A 26,792-nucleotide genomic window follows, 5' to 3' on the forward strand; every position below is an offset into this window, starting at 1 on the left:
GATACCGGAAAGTCCCCACTTTAACTTAGGATGTCCTCTGCAATCAGGAGGCGCTGCTGGTCTCCTCACGTCCTGTTCCTGATGCAGATCTTCCTCAGCCCTTTTCTCAGGGGAGTGAAGCTCCTTTTTGTGGTTCTAAGATGTCTTGGAAAGCATCTTAAAAAGCAGAGACATCACCTTGCCAACAAAGGTCCGTATTATTAAAGCTATGGTTTTCCCAGTAGTGATGTATGGAAGTGAGAGCTGGACCATCAAGAAGGCTGATCGCCGAAGAATGGATGCTTTTGAATTCTGGTGCTGGAGGAGACTCTTGAGAGTCCCATGGACTGCAAGAAGATCAAACCTCTCCATTCTGAAGGAAATCAGCCCTGAGTGCTCCCTGGAAGGACAGATCCTGAAGCTGAGGCTCCAAGACTTTGGCCACCTCATGAGAAGAGAAGACTCCCTGGAAAAGACCCTGATGTTGGGAAAGATGGAGGGCACAAGGAGAAGGGAATGACAGAGGAGGAGATGGTGGACAGTGTTCTTGAAGCTACCAGCATGAGTTTGACCAAACTGCGGGAGGCAGTGGAAGACAGGAGTGCCTGACGTGCTCTGGTCCAGGGGGTCACCAAGAGGCAGACACGACTCAACAACAACACAAGATGTTTTGGGCTGCTGAACATTATGGTGCTGGGATGGCTCTGAGCCCAGCCACTGAAGTGTGCATAAGTGTCACATATTCAAGTGAAACTGCTCCTGCAGATGCAGAGGAATTCTATTTGTTTCAGAAATACACTGTGGAGCAAGAGAAGTTGACTTAGGTTAACTATTATTTTGGAATCTTTATTTTTTTTAAAAAACGAAACACCCTGCCCTCTAGTGGCCGCTGGTCACATTCAAACTACTGTACACTGGAAAGAATATGGGATGTCATGTTCGGAAACTACCAGCCATCTGGGCTGGTAGAAATTAAGAGAGGAAACCAACCTTTAAAGTACCCCTTCCTCCCCCAGTGAAGAGGGGCTAGTAATTAAAAAGAAGGCAGAAGCCACAGGGAGGTAATTTCAGCAGGACACCTCTGCTGAATGAGATTTAATTCTGAGTATAGAAAGTTATTGGCCCTGGTGTATGGCAATGTCAGATAACAGAGTCCTGTAGAAGCACCACTTTAGTTCCAGCAAAATGGGGGGGGGGGGGTTTTGCAGCACCTCAATAGTGCAAACATGGAAGTGTCCCTTCTCTGTAAGCAAACATTCCAAGATATAGCATTAAATGGGGTTTGATAGACCTCTCAAATATTTTTTCTCATTGAATGAAATGGACTTCTGTAGCTTACTCTGACCAAGGACTGTTGGTTTAACTCAGCGTTTCCCAGCCTTGGGTCTCCAGCTGCTTTTGGACTACTATTCCCATCATCCAGACCAGGACCGGATTTAGGTTTGATGAGGCCCTAAACTACAGTGGTACCTCGGGTTAAGTACTTAATTCGTTTCAGAGGTCCGTTCTTAACCTGAAACTGTTCTTAACCTGAAGCACCACTTTACCTAATGGGGCCTCCTGCTGCCGCTGTGCCGCCAGAGCACGATTTCTGTTCTCATCCTGAAGCATAGTTCTTAACCTGAAGCACTACCTGAAGGTTACATAACCTGAAGCGTATGTAACCCGAGATACCACTGTATTGAAGGTAATGGGGCCCTTTATGTGTCCAGCTGTCCTTTGTCAACAACAAATTGTCGCTGTTTTTTGTGATATTTTAGGGAGCAGGCTAGCAGGCTTACCATTACTTACATCATAGGAGCCTACACAACACAAAACACTGTTGCTGTACGTAGGTTTTATTTTATTTGTTTTTTATCTTATATTTTGGAAATGTACATCCGCGTGTTTTTTTCCTTATAATATTTTGTGGGCCCCCAAGAGAGTGGGGCCCTAAGCTATAGCTTCTTTAGCTTATATCTAAATCCGGCACTGTCACTGACCACTGGTCCTGTTAGCTAGGGATGATGGGAGTTATAGTCCAAAAACAGCTGGAGACCCAAGTTTGGGAAACCCTAGTTAACTCTTCCATGATTAAAAAGTTTGCTCTTTTTCTAGCTCAGCAGGCTGATCCCAGGTGTGCTAGATCTTGCTGAGTCTTCTGCCCAGGGCCAGTCTCCCTAGGAGGCAAGGTGAGGCGACCGCCTCATGCGGCAGGATCCTCAAGAGCCGCAGATCCCAGTATCAATCTTTCTTCCTGTCTTGTTCCTGGTGTAGATCTTCAGTCACCCCCTTCTTCCCTGGCAGGGAGGGCGCACCATTTTGGGGTTTGCCGCAAGTGCCAAAGCACCTTAGGCTGACCCAACTTTTACCACTGAGCCAGTGTGGTGTAGTGGTTAAGAGTGGTAGTCTCGTAATCTGGGGAACCGGGTTCATGTCTCCGCTCCTCCACATGCAGCTGCTGGGTGACCTTGGGCCAGTCACACTTCTGTGAAGTCTCTCAGCCCCACTCACCTCACAGAGTGTTTGTTGTGGGGGAGGAAGGGAAAGGAGAATGTTAGCCGCTTTGAGACTCCTGAAGGGGAGTGAAAGGCGGGATATCAAGTCCAAACTCTTCTTCTTCTTCTTCTTCTTCTTTATAACTGCTTACGCTTTTTGTCCCAGCTGATCCGGCAAAGTCTTTATTTCTAGCTGACTGGATTTGACCTCTCCCTCTAGCACAGTCTGACTAGGTTGTACTTTGTTCTCCAGAACAGAGTAATATGCCTGGGTCTTTTATTCTGTCGGTAGTAAAATGTGGCCCCCTTGGATCTTTTGTGAGCATATCCTGGCCCCTTGGTTCACAATGAGGTCCCTGTCTCACGGTGAGTCCCAATTACTGGTCTTCCCCAGGCTGGTCCCCTGCAGCCCTTTAGGCAATGCAAGAGGGAATCTGCTCATCTCTCTCTGGCACAGTTCTCCCTGGGAAGCACTTCCTTTAAAAAGGGATTTTTCAAGAGGTCTAAAAGGAAGCTTCTCCACTATAAGTGTTTGTGCCTCAAGTTGCCAACCTCTGCATGTACTTCTCTTAAGGTGATACAGGCCTGTGTCACATGTGTTATGGTAAAATCTGGGTGCGGGACTACTCTGCCACCCAGCTTGTCGGACTAAGTCCGCGGGTCCCTGCGGAAGAAAATGAGCTCAGCCGGAGACAGGAGCAAACTGCAGAAGATCCAAGTTTATTGCGCAACAGGTTCCAGACGAGATTGAACCGCGAGAAAGGGGTGACATGGACTTTTGAAATTTCCCTCCATGTCCCAGAACACAGTGCAAAATACATCCCAGTTACATCATGAATACATTAAGAAGAGGTTGGGTTACACAGATTACATCATGAATACATTAAGTAGAGGTTGGGTCACACAGGATTAACATATGGAGGAGGGAGGGGGGAATATGCAGAGCTGGAGATATGCGCAGATAAGCACATTCTGAGTACCTGATGAGAAGACAATGGTCCATGTATGCATGGTCTGCCACCTGGCCTTGCCCGGAGGAAAGGCTTGGCAGAGTGATTTGACAGGATTAGGGTCTTGACACCTTGCTTGAGGGATTATGGAGGACAGGGGAGGTGTCATGGAGTCCTAGAGAAATTGAGCAAATTGGCACGTTGATTTTCTATGAATTTTATAGATTTTAGTCCCTTTTGACATTGACAATTGGAAATAAATGGATATATTGTAGCGAAGAAGGAGGTGAAGAAGACATGCCCCCCCTTCCGTATCACATGGCAAGACCCTTATTTACATTAGCGCAGTGGCGTAGCGTGGGGGGTGTAGGGGGGGGCCCGGCCGCACCGGGCGCAACATCTGGGGGTTAGGGTTAGGGGGCGCAAATCCACGGGTTAGGGGGCGCAAATTACTTGCCTTGCCCCGGGTGCTGACAATCCACGCTACGCCACTGCATTAGCGGCCCCTCTAAAGTACCATTCCTTCCAACATTTCTCTACTGAAAATAGGGACATCCTATTCCATCATCATCATACAATTTACACCGCTTGTGTAAAGCAGCGGGACTCCTTCCTAAGCAGCAAAGCTGACACCACCTCCACCTCGGAGGAAGGAGCATGCGCCGCCGGCGGAGCCCGTCTGGGCTTTCGCTTCCGACGCCAGGTGGCGCCTCCCCGCTACCTTGCAAATAGCCGCCCGCCCGGGTGGCCCCGGAGTGGCGCCTGTGCCTTTAAGAGCTGGCTCCGCCCCCAGGCTGCTTTCTTCGCGAATGTTGCAAGATCCAGGCCGGGAGTTTGCAGCTCGGCGTTGCACTGGGCGGAGGACGAGCCCCCCCCCCGATCGGAGCACCTGGCCGGACCCCCCCCGCCCCCGCCCCGAGTTAGGAACCCAGCCGAGGGAGGGAGGGGCTCCGGAGGCAGCGAGGCCTTGCAAAGCCTGGTGAGTTGTTTTGCTGGCGGGTGGGGGGTGGGGAGCCCGGCTGGCTTGAGGGGGGGGCGTCGTGCAAGTGGGGGGGGGGTCCAGGCATCAAGCCCGCCCCCCCACGGCCTCCCCGTGCAGACGATGCTGAGATGCGTGGAAAGGGAGTGCCTAGGAGCTTGGCTTGGAATCTACCTCCCCCCCCCCGCCGCCAATTCCAGCCAGCCAGGCTCAGCCCTTGGGTTTTGCGAAGTAGCCACGGGGAGAGTACCTCTGAGCATGTGCAGAGTCGCATCCCACCTCTACACAACATCAGGAGTCGGGAGAGGCCAGAGCCGAACGTGGGAGCTGCGGGGGTGTAACTGGAATGAAATATTGGGGGCCCCAGGTAAGCCCCGCCCCACAGAATCGATCACACGATGCAGTGCATGTGCACCATGCCCATCAACTTTTTGGGGGGGGGTAGCCCCCTCAAATATTTTACTGGGGGGCCCAAAGGGACCGCAGCCCTTGGCTCCTGTGGGGTTTGCCTTCCCCCAGTCGAAGTGCCTGCATGATGCGGGTGTGTCGTTGCATTCACACATTACATTTTTAGGGGTGTGTGTGTGTGAAAAAACAGTCTGTGAAGGGGCTCCTGGGCTTGTATCTGGGCTGGTTCAACCTTTGGTCGGACTTGGCACTCCTTGCGCTTTCATCTTGAGAGGCGGCTGCTGTAGGTGGTGGTGCTGTTTGGTTGCATCATTTGCAAGTGGCAATTATTCCGGATTACTTCGTGTGCAGGTGTGCTGCTCTTGTGGGCACGGGAAGTGGGCAGAGGAATGTCTGCCCGTATCCTGCCTCCCTTGGGCCCCGTCCACACCAGGACATGCCACTTCAAACAGCCATGGCTTCCCCTCAAAGAATCCTGGGAACTGTAGTTTAAGGGTCCTGGCTGTGGTTAGGAGACCCCTGTTCCCAGAGTGTCTTAAAAGTCAATCCTCCTCTGAAGGAACTTTGAGAGTTTCAGCTCTGTCACACCTTCACAAACTGTTCCCATGATTATTTGGGGGAAGCTGTGACGTGATCCCCCTTTAGATTTGCAATTCAAATGGGGCCTCAGTTGTTGGCAATTTTTGTAAAACCTGCCTTATGCATTTACAAAAACTTTTTTTGTCTATTATTATTATTAATAGTAATTTTACTTGTACCCCACTCATCTGATTGGGCGGCTTCCAACATATATACAAACATAATACAGCATTACACATCAAAAGGCTTCCCTATACAGGGCTGCCTTCAAATAATAATATTTCAATTGAACAAAATAAAGCAGCAATAAAATAATATGTGCAGAAAAAGTTTTACTCTCTTGCTATATACACAAACTGTTTCAATTCCATATTTGCTCATCTACTATATAAGTATTGTTATTATCCTAAACATATATGTTTAGTCACAGTGCTATATATTGTATAAACACATTCCAAATGTCATTATATTTGTCCATGCAGAGTCTACACCTATAAGCAATCTGTTTGTAAGCTGCGAGTGTAGTTGTATCTTCAGTCCGTTGAGTAATCTCTCCGGTGCATCAGTGTCAGAAACGTGCCTCGCCAGATTACCTTGGTGCAGGAGATGAATAATAACGACAGCCTTGTGACTCTACAGGGTCTGCCATTGCTTCTCCCTTGGGCAGGTGAGGGTCGTGGGGCTGTGGCCGTCTCCCGCCTCCCGCCATGGCAATGAGGGAGCTGGTGGAGCCGGAATGCGGAGGCTCCAATCCTCTGATGAAGCTGGCCAGCCATTTCACCCAGGACAAAGGCCTGCAGCAGGAGGGGCTTCGGGGACCCCTGGCTTGGCCTCCCAATGCCCCCGTGCCTGAGGTGGTAAGTTTGGCAAAGCGGGAAGGGGCGGGAGGGGGGGGGAGTTGGAGAGTGGTACCGCTTTGGGGAGCCGGGAATCGTCTATCTCTCATCCAAGAACACTCCTGTTAGTGTCTGTCTGTTCAGGATCACCGCTTCTTCTTTTTAAAAAAGGAAAATAATCCCTCAGTGGTTAATGCTAGGCCTTCTTATCTCCCCGCCCCCATCTCTGCCTATTTAAAAATGGATAATACCCATTTGTCCTGAAATTGTAAAAAAACAAAACGCATAGAGATAAAGAAAGCACAAATCTGTTGGGGGAGGCATCTCTTTAATCCTTTGCGATTTCTATTCTGCCATCGGGTAGCAATCTTTTTCTCTCCTGCAGGTGTCCAAACCTCTTGGAAGAGCCTCTGAAGATGAAGTAAGACGTCCCATGTTTCTTTCCTTTGTTTTCCTCCTTCTCCCTGACCCACGCAATATTGTTTCCTTGCACACAGGCTAGGGCTGGGCAGTATCTGGTTTTCAACAGATACTAAACATCACGATGGGACGTGGGTGGCGCTGTGGGTTAAACCACAGAGCCTAGGACTTGCCGATCAGAAGGTCGGCAGTTTGAATCCCCGTGACGGGGTGAGCTCCTGTTGCTCGGTCCCTGCTCCTGCCAACTTAGCAGTTCGAAGGCATGTCAAAGTGCAAGTAGATAAATAGGTACCACTCCAGCGGGAAGGTAAACGGTGTTTCCGTGTGCTGCTCTGGTTCGCCAGAAGCGGCTTAGTCATGCTGGCCACATGACCCGGAAGCTGTACGCCGGCTCCCTCGGCCAATAAAGCGAGATGAGTGCCGCAACCCCAGAGTCGGCCACGACTGGACCTAATGGTCAGGGGTCCCTTTACCTTTAAACATCATTATATACCAATATGTTACTAAAACATCTGAAATAAGGATGGAGCTATGTAGAGGCATTGGCAGGCTTCGCCGTTTTCTCTACATTGTGATTTTTCCCCAGTGCCTGCTCTTGTGATTCTCTGCACTCCTGCATGAGCCGGGAGAGCTAACGGGCTGCAGGAATCAACAGAAGCATCTTTTCCCACATCGTGATTTTTGCATAGCGCGCACACACAAACAAACATGTCATGATTTGAGATATATTGCCAGCTCAAAAATTCTGAAACTGATATCACAACATGGACTTCAAACCGGTTTTGGACGATCCATCGCCCAGCCCTAACACACACCATGATCCACAATATAATGCCAGGTCAAAAATTACGAAACGGATATAATGATATGGCCTCCAACTGGTTTGGGATGGTAGATCACCCAGCCGTAACACATGCTGATATTATGTTTTCTGGCAGCTGGTGGCAGAGTTCCTTCAAGAGCAGAATGGCCCCCTGCTGTCCCGTGCCCCACAAACATTCAAGATGGATGACCTGCTGGCCGAGATGCAGGAAATTGAGCAGTCCAGCTTCCGGCAGGCTCCACAGAGAGGTAAGAGGCCTGGCCTGGGAGTCGTAGCATGAACAGAGACCAGCAAAATATTTCTTGGGTGAATGGCGGCGATGTCCGCCCATCCATTGTTGAGGGGGGGGGGTGCCCCCCGAGGAAGGGGATGGATTGGGAAGAAGGGCAGGGAAGCCAATTCTGCTCCATTGGGACTTGTCTCATCCTTTTGGGCAGTAGGATGCTAGCACCATTCTGACTCCCTCCGACTTCCTCTTCTCAGCTCCAGGTGTGGCGGCCCTGGCTTTGTCGGAGAATTGGGCGCAAGAATTCCTTGGCGCTGCCGACAGTACAGTGGACGTCTCAACCGATTACAATGAAGCTGATTGGTCCCAGGAATTCATTGCTGAGGTTACAGGTGGGACAGGAGTTGGTGAGGGGGTGGCAGCCCTGTTTAGGGAAGTTTTTAATGCTTGGTGTTTTATCGTGTTTGTAATATTCTGTTGGGAGCCACCCAGAGTGGCTGTGGAAACCTAGCCAGATGGGCAGGGTATAAATATTATTATTTATTATTTATTTCTTCAAAGACCCCTTGTCTGTGTCTCCTGCCAAGTGGGCCGAGGAATATTTGGAGCAGTCGGAGGAGAAGCTGTGGCTGGGTGAATCGGAAGATCAGACCCTGGCTGATAAATGGTGAGTACCTCTGTTGCTACTTCCCGCAGTGACGTCGGCGAGATATTGGGATTTGATCCACGCTGCAGCTCAAAGTAGCACTCTGCCCGAGTTCTGAGTAGACAGGTCCATTTTCATGAAGCAGCTGGCTTCTCCTGCAGCCCCAGGGGGAAAGGTTTAAAATTACACCATGACAGAGAGGTCTTCAGTTTAATGTATTTTTTCAAGGCTTTTTGGATCAACGAGAGAGAGAGGGAGATTGTTATCCAAACAAAGAACCTTGAAGCTCTTTGGGCTGCTGTTGTTTTCCATGTTGCCCTGCCATATTGAGTAGAATTATAGTGAACTGAATGGAGAAAGGCATTTAATAAGGGAGCTGCTTAGAAACGGCTGCTGTTACCTATGTTTTGTTAACCTTTAGGTTTGACTACAGGGGGACGCAAGTGGCTCTGTGGGTTAAACCACAGAGCCTAGGACTTGCCCATCAGAAGGTCGGCAGTTTGAATCCCCACGACGGGGTGAGCTCCCGTTGCTCAGTCCCTGCTCCTGCCAACCTAGCAGTTCGAAAGCACATCAAGTAGATAAATAGGTACCACTCCGGCGGGAAGGTAAACAGTGTTTCCGTGTGCTGCTCTGGTTTGCCAGAAGCGGCTTAGTCATGCTGGCCACATGACCTGGAAGCTGTACGCCGGCTCGCTCGGCCAGTAAAGTGAGATGAGCACTGCAACCCCAGAGTCGGTCACAACTGGACCTAATGGTCAGGGGTCCCTTTACCTAGGTTGGACTACTGCAATGTTTTATATGTGGAGCTCTCCTTTGAAGGCTACTCTGAAATCTCAGCTGGAGCAGAATGTGACTGCTAGACAGCTGATTCACGCTGGGGAAATGGAACATAACTAGGGCTTAAGGATTTCCCCCCAAGGTTCATGGTGTATTCTGGGCATTACTGAGAACATAGGTGCTTAACTTTGAAAGTCCTTTATGTCTTTGGACCACCTTCTCCCTCTTAAGGAGGCCAAACACTTTGATACTCTTTAGAGGCTCCTTTATATATAATAATAATTCTTTATTATTTATACCCTGCCCATCTGGCTGAGTTTCCCCTGCCACTCTGGGCGACTCCTGATCGAGTGTTAAAAACAATACAGCATTAGATATTAAAAACTTCCCTAAACAGGGCTGCCTTCAGATGTCTTTTAAAAATAAGATAGCTGTTTATTTCCTTGACATCTGGTGGGAGGGTGTTCCACAGGGCTGGCACCACTACCGAGAAGGCCCTCTGTCTGGTTCCCTGTAACCTCACTTCTCGCAGTGAGGGAACCGCCAGAAGGCCCTCGGTGCTGGACCTCAGTGTCTGGGCTGAACGATGGGGGTGGAGACGCTCCTTCAGGTATACAGGACCAAGGCCGTTTAGGGCTTTAAAGGTCAGCACCAACACTTTGATTTGTGCTCGGAATCGTACTGGGAGCCAATGGAGGTCTCTCAGGACCGGTGTTATATGGTCTTGGCAGCCACTCCCAGTCACCAGTCTAGCTGCCGCATTCTGGATTAATTGCAGTTTCCGAGTCACCTTCAAAGGTAGCCCCACTTAGAGCGCACTGCAGTAGTCCAAGTGGGAGATAACCAGAGCATGCACCACTCTGGTGAGACAGTCCGCGGGCAGGTAGGGTCTCAGCCTGCGTACCAGATGGAGCTGCCCTGGACACAGAATTGACCTGGACACAGAATTGACCTGCGCCTCCATGGACAGCCATTCCAGGCTGCACATCTGTTCCTTCAAGGGCACAGTTACCCCATTCAGGGCCAGGGAGTCCCCCACACCCGTCTGCCTCCTGTTCCCCCTTGTCAGGATTCAACCTCAATCTGTTAGCCACCATCCATCCTCCAACCGCCTCCAGGCACTCACAACTCACCTTTCCCAGGGACAGCCATTTTGTGATATGGAAATCTCTCTCCAGAGAGGCTCTCCTGGCGCAATCTTGTCTTTTCACTTGAAGGACTCTCCCCGCCCTTTGGCCTTGCCTTTCAATTCATTTGCCTTTCTGTTTCTGTTCCTAATTATGGCTTTAGTTTTTGTTGTTGGTGGTGTAGGCTGTTTTCTGCCATTTTAATAGTCTTTCAAATGCTATTATTGAAATGCTTGTGTACTGATCGTTTTATAAGCTGCATTGCAACCTGGAGGGTTGGGAGTTATAAAATAAACACACCAACGGTTTATTTTTGTGGTGGCGTGCCAAATGCTTAAGTACATAGCGTCTTCCTAGCTTGTTCCTGAACTACCTTTATTTTTTCTGATCATAGGTATGAGGAATACCAGCCTGAAGACGACCTCAAGAAAACTGCCAATGAGTTTCTCGCAAAAGTGGATGACCCAAAGCTGAATGACTCTGAGGTAAAAAAAAGAGACTAGAGTTCTCTTCGTAGGGAACTGGGCACAGATAATATGAGTGCTTGCTCATCAGCCCATCTGATTTCCCCAGCCACTGTTGGGCAGCTTACAGCATATGTAAAAACATAATAAAAACATCAAGCGTTAAAAACCTCCCAATAAAGGGCTGCCTTCAGATGTCTTCTAAAAGTTGTCTCCTTGACATCTGAAGGGAGGGCGCCACCACCAAGAAGGCCTTCTTCCTGGTTCCCTGTAACTTCGCTTCTCGCAATGAGTGGACCAGCAGAAGACCCTCAGAGGAGGCAACATTTTGTTTCCTCCTCAAAATACTTATGTCTGTCTACACTCACGCATTCTTCTCCCCACACACCTCTCCCTTCTCTGCCTGAACTCCTTGAAAAAGGGCAGTCTTGTTTTAAGAATTGGGATTTGGATGTTCCCTGATCTTCTTGCTTCCAATCCAGGGCAAAAGGTTGGCAGAAAGGGCTTTGAGCTGAGGGTGGGAGTTGGGCCTAGACCTTCCAGCCTGGTGTTATTCTTGGAGTTAAAAGGTAAAGGTACCCCTGACCATTAGGTCCAGTTGTGGCCGACTCTGGGGTTGCGGCGCTCATCTCGCTTTACTGGCCGAGGGAGCCGGCGTACAGCTTCCGGGTCATGTGGCCAGCATGACTAAGTTGCTTCTGGCGAACCAGAGCAGCGCACGGAAACACCATTTACCTTCCCGCCAGAGTGGTACCTATTTATCTACTTGCTCTTTGACGTGCTTTCGAACTGCTAGGCTGGCAGGAGCAGGGACCGAGCAACGGGAGCTCACCCCGTCGTGGGGATTCGAACCGCCGATCTTCTGATCGGCAAGTCCTAGACTCTGTGGTTTAACCCACAGTGCCACCCGCGTCCCTATTCTTGGAGTTACTTTCAAGGAAATAAGAGTTTCTGACCTTGTTCAACTGTTTTGAGCGGCTGCCGCTTGAGAGGGACCCGCTCCCAGGTTCCTTTTCCCTCAAGGAAGCCGAATGTGCCTCCTCTTTTCTTTCCTGCCGGCTCTGCTCGGTCCGGACGGTCCAGGCTAGTTCAGATAGAAGAGGTTGTGCCTAGGGATGGATGGTGATGGTCTCTCTCCCTGTGTCTCCTTTCTTCATGCAGTTCCTAAAGTTTGTCCGCCAGATTGGAGATGGGAGGGTGTCCATCGAGGCAAATCGGGTGACCATTACCCCCAGAGACCAGGATCAGGCAGAACAATGGGCCACTGAGTTTATACAGCAGCAGGTAGGACTCCCAACAGGTAGAGCTCTGCTGCTCACGGGCTGTGTGCTTCTTGGCAACATGCTCTTGTGTGGCCAGTAACCAACATCATCAGTGTTGGGAGTAGGAACTGGGGGTTAGGAGTGTCAACTTGCACAAAGAGCAGTGTCTAGGGGCAGAGAAGACCCACAGCGCAGACCTTCCAGTGATGATTCTGTCCTGTAGGCCCAAATTTTTACGCTCTGCTGTGCCTGCCATATTGTTTGCCAAGAAATGGGACAGTAAACACATGAGACGTAACCAGCTGTGTTCTTCGATAAATAAGATATACTATTCATAGTATCAAATTGTAAATTTCAACAGAAGTAACTCATGAAGTTCAACAAATGAAGAAAGCAGAAGACCCAGTGGATCAGTTCATGCATAAGGTTCATCCATGTATTGGTGTCCATTCCACCTGTCTGTTCATAAAGTCCAAACCATCCACATGAAAGGGAACTACTATGCCATAAGATCCACTGTCCTGTAATACCACATATGAGCTTTAACTACTGATGAAGCCCAGGATGGCGAAACAAGGCTAGTTTTCCGGAAATCCTTGTCTTAGACTTTGTGAAAGGATTTTGTGGAAATGTAACTGGAGGAGACTCTTGAGAGTCCTATGGACTGCAAGAAGATCAAACCTATCCATTCTGAAGGAAATCAGCCCTGAGTGCTCACTGGAAGGACAGATCCTGAAGCTGAGACTCCAATACTTTGGCCACCTCATGAGAAGAGAAGACTCCCTGGAAAAGACCCTGATGCTGGGAAAGATGGAAGACACAAGGAGAAGGGGACGACAGAGGACGAGATGGTGGGACAGTGTTCTTGAAGCGACCAGCATGAGTTTGACCCAACTGCGGGAGGCAGTGGAAGACAGAAGTGCCTGGCGTGCTCTGGTCCAGGGGGGCACGAAGAGTCGGACACGACTAAACAACAACAACCTTTCATGTGGATGGTTTGGACTTTATGAACAGACAGGTGGAATGGACACCATTACACGGATGGACCTTATGCATGAACTGACTATAGAGTGATCTGATCCACTAGTTCTTCTGCTTTGTTCATTTGGTGAACTTTGAGTTACTTCTGTTGAAATTTACAATTTGCTATTATGAATAGTATATCTTATTTATCTAAGAACACAGCCGGTTACGTCTCATGTGTTTATTGAGTATGCTTTACGTGACCATAGGTTGGTTTGTTGTTGCTTTGTTAAGAAATGGGACCTGGCTGCACCCTTTATCCATCTTTGAGGTGGGGGAAAGTACCTTCCTGCTATGCTCTCTTTCTAGAACACATCCGAAGCCTGGGTAGATCAGTTTGCACACTCTGCAGACACGCTGGGCCTGGAGAACGAGTTTGAGGAAGCCAAGACTGCTGTGGAGGTAACGTAACAACTGGTGAGGGCAGGGCTCCCCTGGAGTGAGTGAGTCAGTTTTATTGCACATAGCCAAAGGCTGCCACAATGTACACAAAATCATTCAACAATTAGAAGAAAATATACTGGATTGATACAAAAAGCTTAAAATATTTATATTATCAAAACATTAGCTACTCTAAACAGAGCTATAAAGGTACCTTAATATACAAGTTAAGACATTAAACAATAAAATTTATAAGCTAAAATTATCACATGGCCACTAATATATTAAAAAATAATGTTAATTAATACAGTGTGTAATTATATTCGGAGTTTGGTGATAAAGATAGAATATAGCTTGACGTAAAGGTAAAGGGACCCCTGACCATTAGGTCTAGTCGTGACCGACTCTGGGGTTGTGGCGCTCATCTCGTTCTATAGGCCAAGGGAGCCGGCGTACAGCTTCCGGGTCATGTGTCCAGCATGACTAAGCCGCTTCTGGCAAACCAGAGCAGCTCACGGAAACGCTGTTTACCTTCCCGCCAGAACGGTACCTATTTATCTACTTGCACTTTGACGTGCTTTTTAACTGCTAGATTGGCAGGAGCAGGGACCGAGCAACGGGAGCTCACCCCGTCGCGGGGATTCGAACCGCCCACCTTCTGATCAGCAAGTCCTAGGCTCTGTGGTTTAACCTACAGCGCCACCTGCGTCCCTAGCTTGATGTAGATAGGGTCAAATAAATTCATCTCCTTTACAGTTGGTGGCTACCTTGGCTATATAATTTGCTCTAATTTTCCAAGCGGCAGTTGCAAAGAGTGTTACGCGCCAGGTCACATACTTATCTGTGTCTGCAAGGAGATATAAACTCATGTCGGAGGGGTTCTGGCCAGGGGACCTTGTCATTAGAGGTGCTAAAAATCTTTCTCTTGCTTTGTTATATAAGGAGCAGTGCAAGATATAATCCATAAGGTCCTCTACTTCAGGACATCCCTTAATGCACACACGCTCATTTGTTGGCATGCCTCTGTGTCTCCCATCTCTATAAGCAGAGTTTCTTGTATTTAATCGTAAGTCTGTAAAAGCTTTGCCCTGCAGTGAGACTTCTGCTGCGTTCATTTGAGAGGTAGGTTTCCCTCACCTTCCTTTCCCCCTCTTCTTTAGTCAGATGTGGACTTCTGGGACAAGCTCCAGGCTGAGTGGGAGGAGATGGCCAAGCGAGACGCAGAGGCCCACCCTTGGCTAACGGACTACGAGGATCTTGCCAGCTCCTCTTATGACAAGGTACTCCTGCAGAGGCTCTGCTTGGGGCCTTCTCCTTCTCCCCACCCTGCCTCCTCATCCCTGTCGGTTGCTTAACTTCAGATTGTGAGCAAGTGGGTACAGAATTCTCTCTGTGTGTTTAATTATGCAATGCCTAGTAAAACTACAATGTCCAGACCCTGCACTTGTCATCTGAGGCCCTTCTTTAGGTCCCTCATCCTAGAGAGATTCAGAGGGTGGCAACAAGAGAACTGGCCTTTTCTGTGGTGGCTCCCTGTCTGTGGAATGCTCTCCCCAGAGAGGCTTGCCTGGCACCTTCATTATACACCTTTAGGCGCCAGGCAAAGACCTCCCTCTTTACCCAGGCCTATGGCTATTGAATAATCTATGGCCTGTGATAGACTATGACCTGTGATGATTACTGTTTTATTATTAGGCTGTCTGTCGTTATACTTTTTACAGTGGAACCCCTGTTTTCAAACGTCTCAGCTCCCAAAAGTTTTGGATGCCAAAAACCTGGAAGTGAACGCTTCCGCTTTCGAATGCGCCTCGGAAGTCAAATGGCTTCTGAGGCGAGTTTCTCATTTTACTCCATTGAATTTGCCGATAGCCCTTTGATCCTCGGTTTTTGAACGTTTTGGAAGTCGAACGGTCTTCCGGAATGGATTATGTTTGAAAACCAAGGTTCCACGGTATTATGGTTTTATCATTGGTGTTCTGTAATGTATTTTCAATGTTGTACACCTCCCTAGGATCTTTTGATAAACGGCAGTACAGTGGTACCTCGGGTTAAGAACTTAATTCGTTCTGGAGGTCTGTTCTTAACCTGAAACTGTTCTTAACCTGAAGCACCACTTTAGCTAATGGGGCCTCCTGCTGCTGCCATGCTGCCGGAGCACGATTTCTGTTCTCGATTTCTGAAGCAAAGTTCTTAACCCGAGGTACTATTTCTGGGTTAGCAGAGTCTGTAACCTGAAGCGTATGTAACCCGAGGTACCACTGTATATAAATTGAATCAATAATAACAACAACAACTTACGAAGTAACCGTCGTAAATAAAATATAAAATGTAGGTACAAGCAACTCTGGACTTGTGCATGACACATGTGGTGCCGAGAACTCAGAAGTGGGGAGCACCCTGGAGAGCGCGTGTTGGGGGTGCTCAGCTGATGCACAGGGAAGCTGCTGTTGCACTACCCTAGACACCAGCTGTTAGGCAGGGAGGCTGAGCAGCCTCAACAAAGCCCTGCTGCCCCTCCCACTCATGAGGAAATCTTCCCCGGAGCCCAAAGAGAATGTCCTCTCTGGGCTCTGGGGAGGGTCTCCTTGCTATGGGATGAACGGTCCCATAAGGGAGCTGGGCATGTTTAGCCTGAAGAAGAGGAGGTTAAGGGGTGATATGATAGCCATGTTCATATATATAAAAGGATGTCACATAGAGGAGGGAGAAAGGTTGTTTTCTGCTGCTCCAGAGAAGCGGACACGGAGCAATGGCTCCAAACTACAAGAAAGAAGATTCCACTTAAACATTAGGAAGAACTTCCTGACAGTAAGAGCTGTTCGGCAGTGGAATTTGCTGCCAAGGAGTGTGGTGGAGTCTCCTACTTTGGAGGTCTTTAAGCAGAGGCTTGACAACCATATGTCAGGAGTGCTCTGATGGTGTTTCCTGCTTGGCAGGGGGTTGGACTCGATGGCCCTTGTGGTCTCTTCCAACTCTAGGATTCTATGATTCTATGATCCTCCGCCCCTTGAATAAAATAGCAAATGCTGCAAGATCCACTTTAAAAGCAGCAACAACACCTTTATTCTCCCTCCCTGGTAGGGATACCAGTTTGAAGAAGAGAACCCCGTGCATGATCATCCCCAGGCCTTTGAGGAAGGGCTGAAGTGCCTGGAGGAGGGAGACCTGCCCAACGCCGTCTTGTACTTTGAGGCTGCTGTGCAGCAGAACCCGGATCACATGGAGGTGAGTGAAGGGCGGCAGAACCAGGCCTCCTCTCCTCTCCTTGGGAAGAGGTCAGACTGGGGAAGGTTGCCACTGGGGAAGTGTTGGCCCTTTGTCAAGACAAACTGGGTCAGCGCTCATTGCTTTGTTGCACTGTGCTAGCTGCTGAGTTTCCCGGCTGTGGACGATGGGAAAATGGGCAGCCTCTGCCTTGGCCCTGAGTGGACTCGCTTCCCTTTCAGAGCGCTGAGAAGTTGGGCGTTTTGGGGGAGAGGACGCAGAAATGTTTCAGAAGTTGGGTACTCGCACCTACTCTCCAGTGCTGCTGGTAAGCAAAGAGAAAACAGCTCTGACTCCTTGTCATGTCTCCATTTCAGGCCTGGCAGTACCTGGGAACGACGCAAGCAGAGAATGAGCAGGAGCTTTTAGCCATCAGTGCTCTCAGGAAGTGAGTAACCTGCCTGGCGTAGCAACACCTTGAGGTTGTGCTTCTTTTTTGGGAATTGCAGAGGCAAAGTGCAGCATGACGCCTGGAACCAAGTGGCTAGAGATGCTGGTGGTTTACTGAATCTTTAAACCTCGTTCTTCCGCGACCCGAGTCCTAGCGTTGATATGATTTGATATGATAGGATTCCAAGAACTCCATTCATAAATTTATAAGCCTCTGTGGAGAATAGCTATGTGCGATATATTGATATATCATACAAAACCAGTTTGAACTCTGTATTATGATACCAGTTTCATAACTTTTGAACTTGGTGATAGATTGCGAATCATGGTGTGTGTCAAAAATCACAGTATGGGAAAAACTGTGAAGCTAGCCAATGCCTCTACATAGCTCCATCCTTATTTCAGACATTGTGATATATCTCAATGTTTAGCAAATGATATATCACAATGTTGAAAACCAGATATCGCCCAGCGCTACCGTTCACCTTTATATAGTTTCATCCTTATTTAAAACATTATGATATATCAGTATATTGTGATGCTTAGCTGGTGATATATTGTGATGTTCTCCCTAGTGGAGAAACAGTCCCCCTTAAGCCTAATTTGCTTTTGTTTTTTTGTGGGGGGGGGGGGTTGGGGGGGAAGCTGCTAGAAATTCTGGACTATGGATCAGAGCACAGATGTTCCTTATCAGGCTCTCAAGGGCAGAACTAAGGAAAATGAGTTGAGAACTCGTGATGCAAACAGGTGTTTGCTCCTTTAGGATGGGAGGGGTGAATGCCCATTTTCTTGAAGGCTGTACCAATTGGCCATCTTGATTGGCTGCCTCGGGTTATGAGACCTGGGCCATCATTCACTTAAATTTGGGCTTTGGGCTGTTATGTAGTAGCTCTCATCGCAAAGGTTCCTGTCATGATTCCAGAGTGAAGTCTGCCCTGCTGCTCATCTTCCAGTGTCTTGTGTGTTACCGTATTTTTCGTCCCATAGGACGCACCTAGTTTTTTTTGGGGGGGGGGGAAATAAAGCAAAAAAATTTTCCCTTTATTTCCCCCCCAAAAGCAGGTCGGGGAAACAGAACCAGGTCGAGGAACAGCGGGATGGCGGCGCTGCGCCTCCCTGCTGTCCCCCAAGCTTGTGGTGCTGGCCGATGTCTGCCCCGCGCGAGGGGCGCTCTGCATCAGGGTGCCCCCCCCCCCGCGGGGCGGCAGGCTGCTATGCGCAGCGTGGGGAGCCCTGCGGGGAACTCCTGCAAGGCTCCCCACGCTGCGGATGTCTGCCTGGCGCGGGGGGCGCTCTGCTTCAGGGGAACTCCTGCAAGGCTCCCCACGCTGCGGATGTCTGCCTGGCGCGGGGAGCGCTCTGCTTCAGGGGAACTCCTGCAAGGCTCCCCACGCTGCGGATGTCTGCCCGGTGCGGGGGGCACTCTGCTTCAGGGCACCCCTCGCGCTGGGCAGCAGGCTGCTATCTGCAGCCTAGACATCCCTGCCAGACCTCCCGTAGGGCTGCCTAGGCTGCGGGTGTCTTCCTGAAGCCTGGAGAGCGAGAGGGGTCGGTGTGCACCGACCCCTCTTGCTCTCCAAGCTTCAGCAAAAGCCTGCATTCGCCCCATAGGACGCACCCAGATTTCCCCTTCATTTTTGGAGGGGGAAAAGTGCGTCCTATAGGGCGAAAAATACGGTACTTAATCTTTAGCCAGATAAGATAGTTTTGTTGTTTTCCTTGCTTCCGAGTTGCTTTAAATTGTGATGTCATTTGAAACCCTCTTTCTCCAACAGACCTTTAAATAAAGTTTTTTAAATGTTTTTATGAAGAATTGCTTTTTGTTTGAGTTCCTGAACCTTGGCTGGACTCTAAAGACAGCACAGTCATCGCAGCCTCCTATTTGGTTCCTAGTTGTCTTCCTTTGCTTTATAAACTAAAATATTCCAAGCCTTTTCCTGCAGAGAAGGTCCTCCCCCAAATTCTGATCATTTTGGTTGCCCTTCTCTGCATTTCTTTCCACTCTATCATTAGTCCCTTGTTTTGAGATGGGGAAACAGAACTGTATGCAGTATTCTTGAATGTAGCTGCACCATAGATTTATGCAAGGCCACTGCAATTCTGCTCACTGTTGGGCCAGCAACAGCAAACCTGTTGTGGAAAGCAAGCAGCATGAAAAAGCTAGGCAAGTCTCCGGCGTAAGACATCCTTTGCAAAATACAATAGTTTGACACTGTGCTCAAACTGCAGGATAGTAGCGAAGGAAGGATGACACCTGTAGTGTACTGGCAGCTGGGGAAAGGAAAGCAGAGACAGAGAATGGCCAGGAAGCTGGGAAGAATTACATTTTTTCTTGGCGTGACTGATGGCAGTTCCCTCACAGTTCCTGAGCCTTTGGCAGACGCTCGCCGCACCTTATTTTAGCATGAAAACCTGAGAGTTAACAGGACGGAAAACACATGTTTGTGGCAGAGGTCCATCTCTCAGTGCTGCCCAGTTGCAAACCTTCTTGTGGGGGAAGAGCTTTATTTTGTTACGAATTTTCAGGCTTCGGAGCTCTCTGCAGCCAGCACATTTGCAATAGCTGCTGCAGATCTTCCAGCTGGAGAGGGTTTGCATCTCAGGAGGGAGCCTGGATCCTCCCAGCCAGCTGGGCTGCTTTTCTTTTTGGTAAGAATGTTCTGAGATAAGAAACAAGAAACCTGCTCCTTCCCTCCTCCTCCTCCTCCTCCTGAGGTTACAGTAATGATCCCCTTCAGTTTTTTGACTTGCATGTTTTGACCTCTTTCCCACAGGTGCCTGGAGTTGCAGCCCGGAAACCTCACGGCGCTCATGGCTTTGGCGGTCAGCTTCACCAACGAGTCACTGCAGAAGCAGGCCTGCGAGACCCTGCGCGACTGGCTGCGCCACAAGCCAGCCTACGCTCATCTGATAGGGAAGGAGGAGGAGGAAGCCGGGAGCCCCAGCCCGGGCCTTGGGCCTTCCAAGCGCATCCTGGGCTCCCTTTTAACTGAGTGAGTGTGGGGAACGGGGGAAAGCGAGGATGGAAGAGGACTGGGGAAATACAGATGGGGTTCCTGCACAGCAGGGGTGTGGCCCGGTTGACCCTCAGGGCTCCCTTCCAGCTCTGCAATTCTGTGATTCATTACCCTGTTGTATATCTTTCTGGGCGCGGGTGGCACTGTGGTCTAACCCACTGAGCTTCTTGGGCTTGCCGATCAGAAGGTCAGCAGTTCGAATCCCCACGATGGGGTGGGTTCCTGTTGCTCTGTCCCAGCTCCTGCCAACCTAGCAGTTCGAAAGCACGCCAGTGCAAGTAGATAAATAGGTACCGCTCCGGCGGAAGGTAAACGGCATTTCCGTGCGCTCTGGTTTTCAACACAGTGTTCCGTTGTGCCAGAATCGGTTTAGTCATGCTGATCACATGCCCCGAAAAAGCTATCTGCAGACAAACACCGGCTCCCTCGGCCTGAAAGCGAGATGAGCGCTGCAACCCCATAGTCACCTTTGACTGGACTGAACTGTCCAGGGGTCCTTTACCTTTTTTACCTGTACATTTCTCTGTCCTTTCCACACGCGTCCCAGCTCGCTCTTTGTGGAAGTAAAGGAGCTCTTCCTGGCGGCTGTGCGTAGCAACACCTCTGCCGTGGACCCTGACGTTCAGTGTGGCTTGGGCGTTCTCTTCAACCTGAGCGGCGAGTACGAGAAGGCTGTGGACTGCTTCACTGCTGCGCTGAGTGCGCGGCCCAATGTAAGGCGTGAGCGCAAGCGTGGCTGAGAAAAGGGTGAGGTTGGGGAGGTGGACTTACAGGGTGGGGATCCTGCATCAGGGCTGCACTGCTCAGTTCGCGGGTGTGGGGATTGCCTGACCTGAATGCTCAACCATGCGAAGAACAAATAAATGTGCCCACATAGAAAATAGAGCACATCAGAGGCAAATGAGTTCGGACTTGGCCTTCTCTTGAACCCTGCTAAGTGGGGGGATGGTTATTTCATTTTCAAAATCAAAGCCCACAGTCATTCCGTCAACTTTAAGGCAAAGGCAGGTTCATAAAGGTGAAGGCAGTTCTTTAAGTGTCCGGATTCTAGACTGCCGTGGGCTTTAAACATCTACTACTAATAATAATTTATTATTTGCATCCCGCCCATCTGAACATAAAACATAATAAAACATGACACGTTAAAAAGCTTCCCTATACGGGGCTGCTTTTGGATGTCTTCTAAAAGTTGTATAGTTACTCATCTCCTTGACATCCGATGGGAGTGCATTCCACAGGGCGGGTGCCACTACCGAGAAGGCCCTCTGCCTGGTTCCCTGTAGCTTTACTTCTCATAATGAGGGAACCGCCAGAAGGCCCTCGGAGCTGGACCTTAGTGTTCAGGCAGAACGATGGGGGTGGAGACGCTCCTTCAGGTATACTGGGCCAAGGCCGTTTAGGGCTTTAAAGATCAGCACCAACACTTTGAGTTGTGCTCAGAAAAGTATTGTTATCTAAACAAAAGCACCTGGAATTGGACCTATAAATAACTATGCAATGTGGGTACCAGTGAGCTTTTTAAAATCATGGGGAACTTGAGGGATACAGGGGTCACCAGTAGGTGGGGTCTGGAAGCTGGGAAGGAATGTGCTGCTCTTTAATGAAGCATGGACTCTCTGTGGAAGAACTCTTGGGTTTAATAAGGCTCTGTCTGGTCTCCTCGCAGGATCATCTCCTCTGGAACAAACTAGGGGCTACTTTGGCCAATGGAAACCGCAGTGAAGAAGCTGTGGCAGCCTATAGGCATGCCTTGGAACTGCAGCCTGGCTACATCCGCTCCCGCTACAATCTCGGCATCAGCTGCATCAACCTTGGCGCCCACAGGTGAGCGGCTTAAGGGTTGGCAAAGAGGGACAAGGAAAGGTCAGGCTGCCTCTGCCCCCTATGCCCCCATAGCTGTTGACCAAATTATGGGTCCACTTCTTGAGATCTGGTGAAAACGGCGCCATTCTGATTGTGGTTTTGTGGCTCTTCTTGGGCATGATTCGCTCGTCTTTTGGAATGTGGACGGAGCCCAGGCAGATGTCAGCTGTGCTTTTCTGCATCTCAGGGAAAGTCTGAAATCATTCCCAAGAGCCATGGAAGCTAACCAGAAGCTGCTGGGTGGTGGTGGTGGGGCATTTGAAGAGGGAGCCTGGAGTCCTCTTCACCAGCTGGGCTGCTTTTTGCAAGCGGTAGTGTTCTGAGATGAGGAGAGACTAGAAGCCTGTCGCCAGGCCGTTACCAAGTCAAAATGGTCACCTTCGCTCACCCTTGGTGGTTTCTCGTTTGAATGCTTAAAGGAAGGAGTTCTCCGTGCCTTTCTATAGGTCGGATCAATCCTTTAACTGGAAGCACTGTGGATACCGTATTTTTCGCCCTATAGGATGCACCGGCCCATAGGACGCACCTATTTTTTTTGGGGGGGGGGGAATCAAAGGAAAAAATCTGATTTCCCCCCAGGTTTGCGCAACCATCCCAAGCTAGAAGAGGGAGATGGAGTGCTCCGTCTCCCTCTTCTGCCTTCAGGGACAGCTTGGCCGCTATCCCGCGAGCTCGTGGGGCTGGCGGGGGGAGAAGCAGGCTTGCTTCTCCCACCCCCAGCCTCCAGATCAGGTCGGGGAATAGGGGGATGGCGGAGCACCGCCATCCCGCTATTCCCCGACCTGATCTGGAGGTTGTGGGGCTGGCGGGGGGAGAAGCAGGCTTGCTTCTCCCACCCCCAGCCTCCAGTTCAGGTCGGGGAATAGCGGGATGGCAGCGCTTCGCCATCCCCCTATCCCGCGAGCTTGTGGGGCTGGTAGGGGGGAGAAGCAGGCTTGCTTCTCCCCCCACCAGCCTCCAGATCAGGTCGGGGAATAGCGGGGTGGCGGCGCTGCGCCTCCCCGCTGTCCCCAGCTTTTGGGTGCAGGCTGCTGCCCGCAAGCCTTGCGAGCACGCGGGACATCCCGTCGGGCTTGCAAGACTTGGGATAGCTTCCTGAAGCCTGGAGAGCGAGAGGGGTCGGTGCGCACGGACCCCTCTCGCTCTCCAGGCTTCAGCGAAAGCCTGCATTCGCCCCATAGGACGCACCCAGATTTCCCCTTCATTTTTGGAGGGGAAAAAGTGCGTCTTATAGGGCGAAAAATACGGTATGTCTTTGTTTTGGAGCCTGGTCTGTGGGTTCTGTGGTTCCAGTTCCCTGCCAAATATTACCTATCGCCTGGGGTCAGAGGCACCTTTAAAAATTAGTGATGCTTTTTTGGAATGCAGAGTTAAAGTAAATTATCGAATCATCAATTCTAGCACGCAGGGGGGCCAACAAAATAATAAAATTTGGCATCTGAACAATTGGCATTATTAATTGTATTATAATTTGGTATTGACAATGAGGCATTTATTGGGTTATTGTAATTGAAAACTAATTAAAAAATACTATATGAGCAAAAAATAATAATAGCGATGCTTCTTCCATGCAGATGGTTTGGCCGTGATTGGCTTCTTGCCTTGGCTTTACGATTTGCAAGGGTTAAGCAGGAGTAGAGCAGCGTCTATTACCAATGTATTTCCATAGCTCCTGGGGAATTGTTGCTTGACAATCAGGGGGCATGGAAGAGCGTGGGAGCCCTGGAACTGCTGCCTTGATCTTGCCATGTGTCGTGCGCTGGTTGGATGCAGAGGAATGGGGGAGGGAACCAGGAGAGGAGCCATCAAGGGAAGAGGACTCAGAGCCCAGGGAGTGGTGGTGGGACAACAATGAGTGGTCAGAGGGGGAAAGCATAGGGAGGAGGTGGTTTTGGAAGCTGAAGAGGTAACAGGGCTTAGTGAGCTGGAAGAGTCTGTGGCAGAGACAAGTCCAGAAGCGGAGGCAGGAGCAGAAGCAAGTAAGTTGAGGCCAAGAGGCAGAGATGAGTCCGGCTTCTTAAGAGTCACAGGTGTCTCTCCCTCCTGCTGCAGAAAGCTCACCTTCCCCACCCTCGTCTCCTGGAACCAGCAGAGGCATGAAGAGGGTGGAGAAGTTGGCTTCATGCAGGCATAGTCTCTGATAGCTTGAGACAAGCCCTGGGGAGAAGGGGACTTCGGCAGCTGTGGACCTTCAGTCCCAGCAACTGCTTCAAGGGGGCAACACCTGGCGGAGATGAGTTGCAAAGGCCCGACACTCCTGTGTCAAACTTGTTCTTGCTATTGAAAGAGTTCACTCCCAACTTGAAAGGTCCCTTACCTTTCCTGCCCCGACCTGGCCACAGTGATCCATGCGACGGTCACCTCCAGGCTTGACTACTGTAATTCGCTCTACGTGGGGCTGCCCTTGAAGCTGTCCCAGAAACTCCAGCGGGTGCAGAATGCTGCAGCAAGGCTCCTCACGGGGTCTCTGCCATGGGAGCATATTCACCCAGTGCTTTTCCAGCTGCACTGGCTCCCGGTGGAGTACAGGGTCAGATTTAAGGTGCTGGTTTTGACCTTTAAAGCCCTTCACGGCCTAGGACCCTCGTACCTACGGGACCGCCTCTCCTGGTATGCCCCACGGAGAGCCTCAAGGTCCATAAATGGCAACACCCTAGTGGTCCCGGGCCCTAAGGAAGTTAGATTAGCCTCAACCAGAGCCAGGGCCTTTTCAACACTGGCTCCGGCCTGGTGGAACGCTCTGCCTCATGAGACCAGGGCCCTACAGGATCTGATTTCTTTTTGCAGGGCCTGTAAGACAGAGTTGTTCCGCCTGGCCTTTGGCTTGGAGCCAATTTGATTCCCTCCCTCTCTTTCTTTTTTCTTTTCCTTCTCCTCCTGTGATGAGGCTACATTTTAATATTTTAATGTTGTGTTTTAATTTTGTTTTTAAGTTGTAATCATTCAACTTGTTTTTATTATTGCTTGTGAGCCGCTCTGAGCCCGGCCTTGGCTGGGGAGGGCGGGGTATAAATAAAAATTATTATTATTATTATTATTATTATTATTATTATTATTATTATTATTATTACTGCTGGCTTGTTCCTGACACCATGCCTAATTCCTGGGTTTTCCTCCACGTTCCCTTCTCTCTGCTTCCCTTTGACACCTGCTTTCTTGCCGTCTTCAAACAGGGAGGCTGTGGAGCACTTCCTGGAGGCCTTACACATGCAACAGAAGAGCCGGGGGCCGCGAGGCCAGCAGGGGGCCATGTCGGACAACATCTGGAGCACCCTCCGTATGGCGCTCTCCATGCTGGGCCAGAGTGACCTTTATGGGGCGGCTGACGCCCGGGACCTTCCCACACTGCTGCAAGCTTTTGGGATTCAGCAGTGACTCTTCGATGGGCTCCCCTGCGAGTGCAGGATGAGCCCTCGCCAGCGCTGATCTCCCCTGCCCACAGCTCCCCATCTGCCAACATATGCACACCTCATTCAGGCAGCTTCCTCTCCCCTGCCCCACCACCCAATCTCACTTCCCACCCCCATGTTTCAGAGAACTACACGCCAATGCATTTTCAGTTGTCTTCGGTCCAGGGCTGTTCAGGCGCTCATGGTTTTATCTTGGACCTACCATTGGAGAATTGTAGTCTGTGTTCAGCAGCAGTTAGCTGGCTTGTGGGTCTCCCTTAACATCTTCTGGGTTTGCTTTCTCCAGCGAATCAAATCCCCTTGAGCAGGAAAATGTTTATACTTCCCCCTGCACTTCACCTGTGCGCTGAAATTGCACCTCTCTGTAGTGTCTTTGGCACATCGTTTTACATGATCATTCTACTTAAGTGTCTTTTTTCCGAAAGGGATGAATGAATCATGGTGTGGAATTCTGGGCTCTCGTCTTCAAAAAGGTGCTGCTAACTTTTAAGGTACGACACAAAACGATCGGACATATCTCACTGGGCACCAGCATAGCGTATTTTCTACAGTGTTGTGTTTTGTCCCAACTCGCCCGGGGAAGAAGTGAGTGAAGGGAGTAAGCTCTCCAGTGCGATGTTCATTGGGGGGGGGGGCAGAAATGGGGTTTAACTGACGCACTTCAAAAGATCAGGGCAGGACCTATGTCTTAATTATCCTTCTGCCCCTTAGCTCTTTTGTAAAGTAAAAGGGGACTGGTTATCTCTGTGCATATGATTCTCCCCTTCTGTGTAATTGGGCCCTTTAATTATAAATATCTGTATATGATTTTTGTTGGGAAATGTTTTTAAATTGTAAAATATTTTGTATAATAGAAGGGAAAAAGAATTAAACCTGCCAAATGAAACTGCCTGCTTTTCATTCTTGAGCATGAAAGCATTCCTTTGCGGGAGCCTCTGCATTCCTTTCCCCCTTATCCTCCACGTCTGCATCTATTTGATACTCCCCTTTTCATTCAGAAGTCCTACTCTGCAGAATAAAGCTAAAATAACTAGGCTGATGCTTCCCCCCCCCCTCAGCTGTGTAGTTTCTAAATCTCTGCGGATGAGGAGATTGAAATTTCATTGGTAGAGCAGAGCAGCAGCATTGTCCGTGCCTCATCTCATTTGCTAAATTACATTTTTAACAAGGTGCCATCTTGCAAAGGGATCCGCCACAGACGCTTTAGTTGAGATTCCTGAATTGTAGGTGGTTGGACTAGATCACCCTTGGGGGGTCCCTTCCAGCTCTATAATTCTAGGCACTTGCTAACCTCAAAGTTTAGGAAATCCTGCCCTGCAGGAATGGTTTAAAGGATTAGTGAGATAACATAGAGTGTGTGTGTGTGTGTGTGTGTGTGTGTAGTGCATTGAACCCTCAAGAGTTAAAGGTAAAGGGACCCCTGACCATTAGGTCCAGTCGTGACTGACTCTGGGGTTGCGGCACTCATCTCGCTTTATTGGCTGTGGG

General features: G+C 49.7%; 1 protein-coding gene across 3 annotated transcripts; it reads left to right on the plus strand.

Moving 5' to 3' along the window:
* Positions 1 to 4,179: 4,179 nt before the first annotated feature.
* On the plus strand, positions 4,180 to 26,190 carry PEX5 (peroxisomal biogenesis factor 5). 3 transcript variants are annotated; one of them, XM_083481797.1, is made up of 16 exons: positions 4,180 to 4,385; positions 6,040 to 6,229; positions 6,594 to 6,629; positions 7,567 to 7,699; positions 7,935 to 8,069; positions 8,239 to 8,344; positions 10,625 to 10,715; positions 11,856 to 11,978; positions 13,289 to 13,381; positions 14,521 to 14,640; positions 16,442 to 16,585; positions 16,942 to 17,012; positions 19,789 to 20,007; positions 20,579 to 20,744; positions 21,698 to 21,855; positions 25,068 to 26,190. In XM_083481797.1, exons 2-16 carry the CDS (start codon positions 6,080 to 6,082, stop codon positions 25,267 to 25,269), a joined length of 1,947 nt encoding a protein of 648 aa, XP_083337923.1. In that variant the 5' UTR covers positions 4,180 to 4,385; positions 6,040 to 6,079; the 3' UTR covers positions 25,270 to 26,190. The 3 variants fall into 3 exon arrangements, with proteins under 3 accessions (XP_083337923.1, XP_083337925.1, XP_083337924.1); XM_083481798.1 differs by having other exon boundaries at positions 4,364 to 4,752; XM_083481799.1 differs by lacking the exon at positions 11,856 to 11,978.
* The last annotated feature ends 602 nt before the right edge of the window (positions 26,191 to 26,792 follow it).

This window comes from Podarcis liolepis (assembly GCF_965112155.1).
Source record: "Podarcis liolepis genome assembly, chromosome: 17".
Taxonomy (NCBI): Eukaryota; Metazoa; Chordata; class Lepidosauria; order Squamata; family Lacertidae; genus Podarcis; species Podarcis liolepis.

Coding starts and splice junctions, on each gene's coding strand:
- PEX5 (XM_083481797.1), top strand. CDS start 6,080: ATGGCAATGAGGGAGCTGGTGGAGCCGGAATGCGGAGGCTCCAATCCT. Junction 6,230..6,593: donor ATGCCCCCGTGCCTGAGGTG/GTAAGTTTGGCA, acceptor TCTCTCCTGCAG/GTGTCCAAACCTCTTGGAAG. Junction 13,382..14,520: donor AAGCCAAGACTGCTGTGGAG/GTAACGTAACAA, acceptor CCTCTTCTTTAG/TCAGATGTGGACTTCTGGGA.